Source organism: Haliotis rubra, unplaced genomic scaffold (assembly GCF_003918875.1).
Source record: "Haliotis rubra isolate DU_JTF1 unplaced genomic scaffold, ASM391887v1 Scf22, whole genome shotgun sequence".
In the NCBI taxonomy this organism is placed as follows: Eukaryota; Metazoa; Mollusca; class Gastropoda; order Lepetellida; family Haliotidae; genus Haliotis; species Haliotis rubra.
In genome coordinates this window covers 2,088,814-2,101,617 of record NW_025766225.1, presented here as the reverse complement: position 1 = coordinate 2,101,617, position 12,804 = coordinate 2,088,814, and the positions used below count along the sequence as shown (strand labels likewise).

General features: G+C 40.4%; 1 protein-coding gene across 1 annotated transcript in view; it reads left to right on the top strand.

Moving 5' to 3' along the window:
- Positions 1–12,804, top strand: part of LOC124277307 (phosphatidylinositol 3,4,5-trisphosphate 5-phosphatase 2A-like) — a 64,049-nt gene that overhangs the window by 38,931 nt on the left and 12,314 nt on the right. The window contains 7 exon segments of the mRNA XM_046712958.1: positions 1,838–1,979; positions 2,678–2,818; positions 7,059–7,158; positions 8,573–8,650; positions 11,027–11,164; positions 11,422–11,554; positions 12,562–12,759. Of these exon segments, the coding sequence (XP_046568914.1) occupies positions 1,838–1,979; positions 2,678–2,818; positions 7,059–7,158; positions 8,573–8,650; positions 11,027–11,164; positions 11,422–11,554; positions 12,562–12,759 (930 nt within the window).

Genomic DNA, 12,804 nt, shown 5'->3' with positions numbered 1-12,804 from the left:
TGCTGTCTAATGTCACCAATTGCAAGTTATGAAACTGTCTAATGTCACCAAGTTATGATACTGACTAATGTCACCAATGTATGATACTGTCTAATGTCACCAAGTTATGATACTGTCTAATGTCACCAAGTTATGACAATATTGTCTAATGTCACCAAGTTATGATGATGCTGTCTAATGTCACCAATTGCAAGTTATGAAACTGTCTAATGTCACCAAGTTATGATGCTGTCTAATGTCACCAAGTTATGATACGATACTGTCTAATGTCACCAAGTTATGATAATGTCTAATGTCACCAAGTTATGACAATATTGTCTAATGTCACCAAGTTATGACAATATTGTCTAATGTCACCAAGTTATGATGATGCTGTCTAATGTCACCAAGTTATGATGATGCTGTTTAATGTCACCAGGTTATGATGGTACTGTCTAATGTCACCAAGTTAGGATGGTACTGTCTAATGTCACCAAGTCATGATAATGTCTAATGTAACCAAGTTATGATGGTATTTTGTAATGTCACCAAGTTATGATGGTATTTTGTAATGTCACCAAGTTATGATATTGTCTAATGTCACCAAGTTATGATATGTTATTACTGTCTGGTATATAACATGTTATGCTATTGCTGTCTGGTATATAACATGTTATGTTATTACTGTCGATATAACATGTTATGATATTGCTGTCTGGTATATAACATGTTGTGTTATTACTGTCTGGCATATAACATGTCATGCTATTGTAGTCTGGTATATAACATTGTGCTATTGTCTGGTATATAACATGTTATATTATTAGTCTGGTATATAACATGTTATGTTATTACTGTCTGGTATATAACTTTTTGCTATTACTATCTGGTATATAACATGTTATGTTATTACTGTCTGATATATATCATGTTATGCTATTACTGTTTGATATATAACATTTTGCTATTACTATCTGGTATATAACAATGTTATGTTATTACTGTCTGGTATATAACAATGTTATGCTATTACTGTCTGGTATATAACATGTTATGCTATTACTGTCTGGTATATAACATGTTATGCTATTACTGTATGGTATATAACATGTTATGCTATTACTATCTGGTATATAACAATGTTATGCTATTACTGTCTGGTATATAACAATGTTATGCTATTACTGTCTGGTATATAACATATGCTATTACTGTCTGGTATATAACAATGTTATGTTATTACTGTCTGGTATATAATATGTTATGTTATTACTGTCTGACATGTAACATGTTATGTTATTACTGTCAGGTATATAACATGTTATATTATTACTGTCTGGTATATAACATGCTATGTTATTACTGTCTGGCATATAACATGTCATGTTATTACTGTCAGGTATATAACATGTTATGTTATTGCTGTCTGATATATATCATGTTATGCTATTGCTGTCTTGTATGTAACATGTTAGGCTATAACTGTCTGGCATATAACATGTTATGTTATTACTGTCAGGTATAAAACATGTTATGCTATTACTGTCTGGTATATAACATGTTATGCTATTACTGTCAGGTATAAAACATGTTATGCTATTACTGTCAGGTATATAACATGTTATGCTATTACTGTCAGGTATATCACATGTTATGTTATTACTGTCTGGTATATAACATGTTATTCTATTACTGTCTGGTATATAACACCAGAAATGGGCTTCACACATTGTGCCCATGTGGGGTCTGGTTTGTAACATGTTAATCCGTGTGAAACACGTTATGCTTGTGACTCGGACTAGCTTGTCTGACACTGAGTAGCCCAGTTGACTAACCAGGATGATGTTTATGTTTCCAGATGAAGAAGAGATACTTGATGGCTTCTGTGTTCCGTCCGCTCCGTATCTCCCAGAGGAGGTCGCTAGCAGCAGCGACAGACATGTCACAAAAACTTTCAAATATGGCTTCCTCAGCAACTTCGCAAGACTGGATCTTTCCTGGTAATGTCCGTGTGGGTTAGAGTTTGGGTTCTAATCCCGAATGGGACTCAACCCAAAAAAGTACTTGTTCTTTACTAAGAAAGTGTTGTCCCAAATATTTCATTTGTTACTAGACAAACATAGTTGAGTCACGGATATGCTCCATCTTGGGTTGTATGTCTAAATTTAAAAGTTTGCCTTCTTCACTCATTTTCCCTCATTGATCATGCTGATGTATTTCGCTTTGTCAGAAGTCACTTGCAAGTGTACAAAAGACTAAGAAGCTTTGATAACTAGAATCACCAGCATTATCTTAACATGTTATCTGAAACATCTGATACCTAGAATCAGCAACATTGTCTTCCCATGTTGATTGAAACTTATGATAACTAGAATCAGCAACATTGTCTTCCCATGCAGATTGATACCTGTGATTTCTAGAGACAGTAACATTGTCACCCCATGTTTATTGATACTTCTGATTTCTAGAGGCAATATCATTGTCACCCCATGTTTATTGATACCTGTAATTTCTAGAGACAGTAACATTGTCACCCCATGTTTATTGATACCTGTGATTTCTAGAATCAGCAACATTGTCACCCCATGTTTATTGATACCTCTAATTTCTAGAGACAGTATCATTGTCACCCCATGTTTATTGATACCTGTGATAACTAGCTCTGCTCAGCAACACATGCCATTGTTTGTGTTGACAGCTGTGATGGAGAGTTTGTCGATGGCATCAAGAAGTACATTGACAGTGGAATGGAGAAGGACTCCTCTCTCTACCGAGCTGGGGACGACATGATGCCTGAGTTCCAACAGCTTTTGGAGATTGCTGGCAAAGGTCTACAAAGGTCAGTCATTGTCTAGATTGCAGGCAAAGGTCTACAGAGATCAGTCATTGTCTAGATTGCTGGCAAAGGTCTACAGAGGTCAGTCATTGTCTAGATTGCAGGCAAAGGTCTACAGAGGTCAGTCATTGTCTAGATTGCAGGCAAAGGTCTACAGAGGTCAGTCATTGTCTAGATTGCTGGCAAAGGTCTACAGAGGTCAGTCATTGTCTAGATTGCAGGCAAAGGTCTACAGAGGTCAGTCATTGTCTGGATTGCTGGCAAAGGTCTACAGAGGTCAGTCATTGTCTAGATTGCTGGCAAAGGGCTACAGAGGTCAGTCATTGTCTAGATTGCTGGCAAAGGGCTACAGAGGTCAGTCATTGTCTATATTTGCTGGCAAAGGGCTACAGAGGTCAGTCATTGTCTAGATTGCAGGCAAAGGTCTACAGAGGTCAGTCATTGTCTAGATTGCTGGCAAAGGTCTACAGAGGTCAGTCATTGTCTAGATTGCTGGCAAAGGGCTACAGAGATCAGTCATTGTCTAGATTGCTGGCAAAGGGCTACAGAGGTCAGTCATTGTCTAGATTGCTGGCAAAGGGCTACAGAGGTCAGTCATTGTCTAGATTGCTGGCAAAGGTCTACAGAGGTCAGTCATTGTCTACATTGCTGGCATAGGTCTACAGAGGTCAGTCATTGTCTAGATTGCTGGCAAAGGTCTACAGAGGTCAGTCATTGTCTAGATTGCTGGCAAAGGTCTACAGAGGTCAGTCATTGTCTAGATTGCTGGCAAAGGTCTACAGAGGTCAGTCATTGTCTGTTGTAGAGGTTAGTCATTGTCTGTTCTGAAGGTCAGTCATTGTCTGTTCTGAAGGTCAGTCATTGTCTGTTCTGAAGGTCAGTTATTGTCTGTTGAAGAGGTCAGTCATTGTCTGTTCTAGAGGTCCGTCATTGTCTGTTGTGTAAGTTAGTCATTGTCTGTTCTGAAGGTCAGTCATTGTCTGTCGTAGAAGTCAGTCATTGTCTGTTCTTTAGGTCAGTCATTGTCTGTTCTTTAGGTCAGTCATTGTCTGTTCTGAAGTTCAGTCATTGTCTGTTCTAGAGGTCAGTCATTGTCTGTTCTGAAGGTTGGTCATTGTCTGTTCTGAAGGTCGGTCATTATCTGTTCTGAAGGTCAGTCATTGTCTGTTCTGAAGGTCGGTCATTGTCTGTTCTGAAGGTCGGTCATTGTCTGTTCTAGAGGTCAGTCATTGTCTGTTGTAGAGGACGGTCATTGTCTGTTGTAGAGGTATCAGCGATTGGCTGTTAGGAGGTCAGCAGTCATTGTCCATTACAGAGGTCAGTTATTGTATATGACAGAGGTCAATAACTGTAGATCGGTCGGTCATTGTCTGTTCTGAAGGTATGTCATTGTCTGTTCTGAAGGTCAGTCATTGTCTGTTCTGAAGGTCAGTAATTGTCGTCATTGTCTGTTCTGAAGGTCAGCCATTGTCTGTTCTGAAGGTTGATCATTGTCTGTTCTGAAGGTCGGTCATTGTCTGTTCTGAAGGTCGGTCATTGTCTGTTCTGAAAGTCGGTCATTGTCTGTCGGTCATTGTCTGTTCTGAAGGTCGGTCATTGTCTGTTCTGAAGGTCGGTCATTGTCTGTTCTGAAGGTCAGTCATTGTCTGTTCTGAAGGTCAGTCATTGTCTGTTCTGAAGGTCGGTCATTGTCTGTTCTGAAGGTCGGTCATTGTCTGTTCTGAAGGTCAGTCATTGTCTGTTCTGAAGGTCAGTCATTGTCTGTTCTGAAGGTCGGTCATTGTCTGTTCTGAAGGTCAGTCATTGTCTGTTCTGAAGGTCAGTCATTGTCTGTTCTGAAGGTCAGTCATTGTTGTCATTGTCTGTTCTGAAGGTCAGTCATTGTCTGTTCTGAAGGTTGATCATTGTCTGTTCTGAAGGTCGGTCATTGTCTGTTCTGAAGGTCAGTCATTGTCTGTTCTGAAGGTCGGTCATTGTCTGTTCTGAAGGTCAGTCATTGTCGTCATTGTCTGTTCTGAAGGTCGGTCATTGTCTGTTCTGAAGGTCAGTCATTGTCTGTTCTGAAGGTCGGTCATTGTCTGTTCTGAAGGTCGGTCATTGTCTGTTCTGAAGGTCAGTCATTGTCGTCATTGTCTGTTCTGAAGGTCGGTCATTGTCTGTTCTGAAGGTCAGTCATTGTCTGTTCTGAAGGTCGGTCATTGTCATCATTGTCTGTTCTGAAGGTTGGTCATTGTCTGTTCTGAAGGTCAGTCATTGTCTGTTCTGAAGGTCGGTCATTGTCTGTTCTGAAGGTCGGTCATTGTCTGTTCTGAAGGTCAGTCATTGTCTGTTCTGAAGGTCGGTCATTGTCTGTTCTGAAGGTCGGTCATTGTCTGTTCTGAAGGTCAGTCATTGTCTGTTCTGAAGGTCGGTCATTATCTCATTGTCTGTTCTGAAGGTTGGTCATTGTCTGTTCTGAAGGTCGGTCATTGTCTGTTCTGAAGGTCGGTCATTGTCTGTTCTGAAGGTCGGTCATTGTCTGTTCTGAAGGTCAGTCATTGTCTGTTCTGAAGGTCGGTCATTGTCTGTTCTGAAGGTCGGTCATTGTCTGTTCTGAAGGTCAGTCATTGTCATTGTCTGTTCTGAAGGTTGGTCATTGTCTGTTCTGAAGGTCAGTCATTGTCTGTTCTGAATATCGGTCATTGTCTGTTCTGAAGGTCGGTCATTGTCTGTTCTGAAGGTCGGTCATTGTCTGTTCTGAAGGTCAGTCATTGTCTGTTCTGAAGGTCGGTCATTGTCTGGTCTGAAGGTCAGTCATTGTCTGTTCTGAAGGTCAGTCATTGTCATTGTCTGTTCTGAAGGTTGGTCATTGTCTGTTCTGAAGGTCAGTCATTGTCTGTTCTGAAGATCGGTCATTGTCTGTTCTGAAGGTCGGTCATTGTCTGTTCTGAAGGTCGGTCATTGTCTGTTCTGAAGGTTGGTCATTGTCTGTTCTGAAGGTCAGTCATTGTCATCATTGTCTGTTCTGAAGGTCTGTCATTGTCTGTTCTGAAGGTCAGTCATTGTCGTCATTGTCTGTTCTGAAGGTCGGTCATTGTCTGTTCTGAAGGTCAGTCATTGTCTGTTCTGAAGGTCGGTCATTGTCTGTTCTGAAGGTCGGTCATTGTCTGTTCTGAAGGTCAGTCATTGTCTGTTCTGAAGGTCGGTCATTGTCTGTTCTGAAGGTCGGTCATTGTCTGTTCTGAAGGTCGGTCATTGTCTGTTCTAGAGGTCAGTCATTGTCTGTTGTAGAGGACTTGTCATTGTCTGTTGTAGAGGTATCAGCGATTGGCTGTTAGGAGGTCAGCAGTCATCGTCCATTACAGAGGTCAGTTATTGTATATGACAGAGGTCAATAACTGTAGATCGGTCGGTCATTGTCTGTTCTGAAGGTCTGTCATTGTCTGTTCTGAAGGTCAGTCATTGTCTGTTCTGAAGGTCGGTCATTGTCTGTTCTAGAGGTCAGTCATTGTCTGTTGTAGAGGACGGTCATTGTCTGTTGTAGAGGTATCAGCGATTGGCTGTTAGGAGGTCAGCAGTCATTGTCCATTACAGAGGTCAGTTATTGTATATGACAGAGGTCAATAACTGTAGATTCCTGATGGTGTGAGACAACATTATTGATTATATTTCAATGCTCAGTGACTTGAGGGCGGTGGGGTAGCCTAGTGGTTAAAGCGTTCGCTTCCCCACCCGGGTTCGATTCCCCACATGGGTACAATGTGTGCAGCCCATTTCTGGTGTTCCCCGGACGTGATATTGCTGGAATATTGCTAAAAGTGGCGTAAAACCATACTCACTCACTCACTCACTCACTCGGTGACTTGCATGTTAATATCATACACCATTAGCTTGGATCACTGCTCACACTATCAACCACTGGATAGCCAGGTCCAGACTCGAGGCTGCTATCATATAGCTGGAGTATTGCTGAAACCAGCTTTCAGCCACCAACAGACACAGGCTTGTCTTTCTTCATGTGATATAGATATTGTCTGGGCATTTCATCCACCTGTTTGTCTGCATGTATAGTCTTCATGTCCGTGCAGGTTATGATCTTATCCAAGCTGATTTGATGAGATTATACGTTTGAGAAATATGTCTCTTGAACATTTTATCTGATTCAAAATTACTAAACTGACAGTTCCCAGACATGTATATTTGAACAAATGTGTAATGTTGCATTTTAAGCCAGTGTAATCTGACCAGTCTGTATATTTCCCAGGGAGATGGATGCCTTCCTGCTGAAGCTGTCACTGTGTAAGGATCTGCTGACTCAAGATGAGGATGATCGTTCTCGAAACTCGGGATTAACCTTGAATGGGGTGAGTTACCTCCCTTTAAGTCTTGGAAATCCCAGTCTGTATCCCAGTGGTTACCACCAGTTACGACTACCTGCCACCAGTGTGCAAATGTCTAGGAATCGTGGAAATGTTCCCTGTAATTCAAATGTACTGGCATCTATATTTTTATGTACGTCTGTGGCCATGTCATCCAAGTGAATGGGGAAGAGTTTACAAAATTCCAACTGACATACAAACAAAATATTTTGGTGGGTAAAGAATATTTCTTGTTTGTCAAGATGCTGGTCAGCCACATGTATGTATAACTTTTGCTTAGCACACTGGCTAACTATTCTGTACAGGGCCCTGTTCTCAAAGCGACCGTAACTTACAACAGTCTTAAGTCTATGTTAAAGTATGGGAGTTACGATCATCTTAGCGTTACAATTGTTTTGTGGAACTGGGCCCTGAATTGTATCTGGGATCCTTTATATGTAACCAGCATTGTTTATGAAAAACTTAGTGTCAGTTTCCACAGAGAGTAGAGTGATCTCCCTTGAATACTCAAGCTACACACCTGATGTTTTTATGTGTGGTATAGAACACATTGGAGGAATTTTAAAACCAGAATCTTGGTGATAACAATAATAGTGAACAATATACAAGCATTTGTCGTTTGATTTTACATCATTCTGCACATCTGCTGGTGTATGTTGTGTTGAAATGCAAAGTAAATCCCCAGTGAGGGACATACAGTGTCACTGGAAGTTCTAAATGTGAAGTCAAGGGTCAATTATACAAAGGCATAAAATACCCAAAGATATTATAACATCACGCTTTATGAGATTTAACCCCTCTGGTTTTATATTTTGTTTGTTTATTTGTTGTTTAGTGACGAACTCCGCAATATTCCAGCGATGTGGCGGCAGTCTGTAAATAATCCAGAGGTTCATAACTGATAAGGGGCGGTGGAGTAGCCTAGTGGCTAAAGTGTTCGCTTGTCACACCGAAGGCCTTGGTGCAATTCCCCACATGGGTACAATGTTTGATGTCCCCCGCCGTGATATTGCTGGAATACTGCTGAAAGCGGCATAAAACTAAACTCACCTCCACCCACCATAAATAATATGAGTGCCTACCATTGTTGCCATTATTTTCCGTCCTGACCGAAGATCCCTCCAAATGTTTTATGTGTTTATCTGTTAGGCAATGTCAGTATTCTGACATGAGAAATGTGTCATGAAATTAAAGTATGCTTGTAGCATTTACTTCAATAAAGAAACAGAAGAGTTATTTCCCTTGAGGGGTGATCTAACATGAGGCTAAAACTATATATGACACCCCCATCACTTTACACCAAATTTGAGAATTTATTGTGGCAGATCCAGAATCAAATTAGCAGATAAGTTTACCAGACAAGACATCTTTACGCAAATGTGTAATCTTCCTTCTTCAGGTCGCCATGACGTACATCACCTTCCTGGCAGACAAGCTCCAGAACTGTCACGGACAAGTCCTCAAACTGGAAGAGAAGGTAAGACATCCTGGCTTAGAATACACTACCTCCATGTCCTAGTGGATACAGTGGTTGCTTCATTCCGACTCACCCTGCTGCTGGGATGGTAGACCTGCCAGAAAGACTTCCACTCGTATCCCCCTTCTAGTCAAATCATATCACCTGAATATATATGTATGGATCTTTTTCCTCATCGTTAACATTTAGAGGGGATACGGGTGGAAGTCTTACAGACCTGTCTAGTAGTTTAAGTATTGTAGCATGGCGGCACAGGCAAAGTGTTTGAATCACATATGGGTTTGTACCAGCCATACAGGATATGAGTGCTGTGATGGGATTTGAACCATTGACCTCATCAGATGCCTCGTCCACGCGACCACAGAGGTGTTAGCAAGATGATGAAATATACATGTTATCTGTGGATGGGTCCATACTCAGTACAATATGCTACAATACATGAAGCCCATTCTTATCATTTTGCTGAAATATTAGAAGCAGGAATTGCAGAAGGGGAAACCCATCACAATATTATGGCATTGAAGGATTTTGTGCAAAATTTGGGAACATATTTAATATTTGGGATTACACTTTCTAAGTAAGGTACAAATACTAGTACCTTGTTGGGTTGACTAAAGTTGCTGTGGTTGAGCGGGTTAGGTGGCTGACTTTGTGTGCTGGCGATTAGGTGCCTGACTCTGAGGGTATGGGTTCGAATCCCGGATGGAACTCAACCCAACAAAAGCACTAGAATGTGTACTTTACTAAGAAAGTGTAATCCCAAATATAACATGTGTTACATTTGACCACTTTCCAAATGGCCTTGTGTATTCAAAATTTGGTTAGTACAAAATGTAAATACTTTGCGGGATTTTTAAAATGACCTCAAAGTTGGTTTGGATTGTTAGGATATAAAAACAGAAAATTCACATAGATCCTTATAAATATCATACACGTGAAATCTGAAAGCAGCGTTTTATTGTTATTTTTTTAACAAAGTCATCTTTAGTGTCAGCAGTTTTAAAACGTTGTTAAGCTGGTTCTATTTTTTATATATTTGTTGAATTTTAAGGTCTGTGGATTTGTAAAGAAAACAACAAAATGTTATGCAAGTCATCTTCTTGATTCTTTATCCTAAAGCGGCAGGTGGCTGGGGGGAAGTGGTTACAATACATGGTGTATCCCCTGAAGTGCTTGTATGTAAAATATGATGTTAACATTGTTTTACAGTTTGTACTTCTATGTAAAACAGGGGATTATCTCTCATAATCCCCTAAAACATGTACTCTCAGGTGTAACATTGTCTTGTTGTAACAAAGGCAGGTGGCCGTGTACATTATCTGAACTCACAGCAGGGTGAGTGAGTGGGGAATAACGAACATTTAACGAATGTGTCCACTAAGACAATTGAGACAGGCCAATATTTGTCTCCTGCACAATGGTGGGTGACACTGTTAGGTTGAACAATGGTGTATTGTGACAGCTTGAACCACAACAACAGGTCATCCACAGCACAAGCTGACCAATCTCAGACTCAAAACTGACATGGGTGTGTGAAGGGTAGTAGTCAGGTCTAGCAGCTCTAGCAATGCCTCTTGAATGTTTTGCATCAAGGACAAAAATATTCCCTTCAAGAAAGGGTGGAAAGTTGAAATTTGTAAGTTGGTTCTGTGAAATTGTATTGCAGAAAATTATTCCTTAGGGACCGTTCATAATTTATGGCTATGGGGGCAGTTGATGATGATTTTTATGGAGAATCATGTACAATGTGAATGACCCCTCTACAATTTATGTTCAAAATAAGTGATCCCCCACCCATGTCATGTACAAATTCAATTACCCCCCCCCTCCTCCCTTCCCATAATTTATAAGCATAATTTTAAACATATTTTTATTTACTAAATTGCTGAAACCCCCACCCCCACCCCAGTACATGTGTGCAAAATGGATTACCTCCCTAGCTCCCCAGAACAAAATGGGTGACCCCCCCTAGCCATAAATTATGAATGGTCCCTTAGATTTATTACAGTTCATTTGGCAGTGTCTGCTTTTGCTCTTGCAGCACAAATAACATTTAATTTTAATTAATGTTTGTTGAAATAAGGTGTGTTAGAGGAACTGGTCTGATTTGAATAGTACATCCTTCTATCCTTCTCATGGGATATTGTTTGGATGGGGAAATATCTTGTATGGCTATTGCATCTGTTGGGTAGCTCAGTGGTTGAAGTGTTTGATAGTCACACCAAAGACCTGGGTTCTATTCCCTACATGGATACAATGTGTGAAACCCATTATGGTTTCTCTGTCAGGATTTTGCTGAAATACTACTAAAAGTGGCGGAAAATAATACTGTTTCACTCTCTAGTACCTGCCATGATCTGCTGTTTTGTGTTTCAGGCCCACGAGGTGGTGAAGCAGCTCCCCGACAGCAGCTACGACTACCTGGACCCTGACGAGATGAGGGAGCTCACTGGGGCGTTGCAGCAGATGCCGTCGCCCATGTCCTCCCTCTCTATACCACTGTCATCCTTTGAGGTGAGTCCTCCCTCTCTATACCACAATTGTCCTTTGAGGTGAGTCCTCCCTCTCTATACCACAATTGTCCTTTGAGGTGAGTCCTCCCTCTCTATACCACAATTGTCCTTTGAAGTAAGTCCTTAATGACTTAATATTTGGGTCCTGATACGATTCTTTATATGCTGGCATGGTTTAACTGGAATATCCATGCGTTGAACCTTGAACAACACCAAAGAAAATTACATCCTATTTTAATTATATGTCTTTTTTTCCAGGTACGGTCGTCCAAGGCGGGAAAATTCACCAGCAAGGTGACGTTGAACGTGGACATTCGGCAAGGCCGGTTCTATGCTGTGAAACCCTCAAAAGACTTCCTGGATTCAAGCAACACCTTCACACATGACAGAAGTAATAAATTCAAATATTATTATCAACTGTCCGTAGCTTGTCAAAATGCACCCAACCGTTCACTGGGGTAGGGGGCCAGTGTTTTTTTCAGTAGTTCTAGCATAGATTTGTCTGGCCAATATATACGGCAAACTCTCTATCAGACAAAGTTCACTCTGAGAAATTATGTCCCTCATGTTTTAATTATTTCTTTATTATTATGTATCTGTTGTACTTTAAACCAAAGGAGGCTGGTGGGGTAGCCTAGTGGTTAAGGCGTTCGCTCGTCACGCCGAAGACCCGGGTTCGATTCCCCACATGGGTACAATGTGCCCATTTCTGGTGTTCCCCGCCGTGATATTGCTGGAATATATTGCTAAAAGCGGCGTAAAACCAAACTCACTCACTCACTCACTTACTTAAACCAAAGGATTTTATTCATACGACTTACTGGTCACTGTGAAGCTGTGAATGAGAAATGTATGATATGAGCGGCTAGTAGGAGTGGCCATTATCAATAGAGCTGTGACGATTTATCGTAGTATCGATAATCGTGATACTTTAACTGACGATAAATATATTGATACGTTTTTTCGTATCGTGATATGTATCGTTGACCTTAAAATTGTTAATTTTCACTAGATATTGATGGTTATGTCAAAATTTCTTGCGATTAAAATATGATTTTTGTAAGGAAAATAACTAAAGAAAGCATATTGTGATATGCATCGAATCGAATTGTATCATTCCAAGATATCGCGATACGTATCGTATCGTGAAATTTCTGTATCGTCACACCTCTAATTATCAACATGGTGAATGAAGGCTGGGAACTTTTAAAATGACAAGTGTTGAGACTCCACATAGTGAATTGTGGCACCGTAGACCAAAATACCAGACAAAATAAAAATGCTTTACAAAAATATAACCAAAAAGAGAGGTCAATTATTTTGGAAACATTATTTTATTTTGGTAAGAGTTTAGATATATTACTTATCGTACTTAATTTGTATGTTTTTTCTTTCCAGTTCTTCAGCTTGTGAAAAGCACGTCAGACAATAGTCGTCTGGATGTGATCATCGAGGGCAAGAAGAAGACGTCCTACATGTTCGAGAACGCTCATGCCAGAGAGAACTTCTGCCTCCAGATCCGACACATGAAGAGCTTACATTCCAAGGAAGAGAAGGTGGACCAAATTTCAGTGTTCATTGGGACGTGGAATATGGGTAGGTGGATGTGCAATATTAGTTTGGTGGTGTAGATTATTTGTA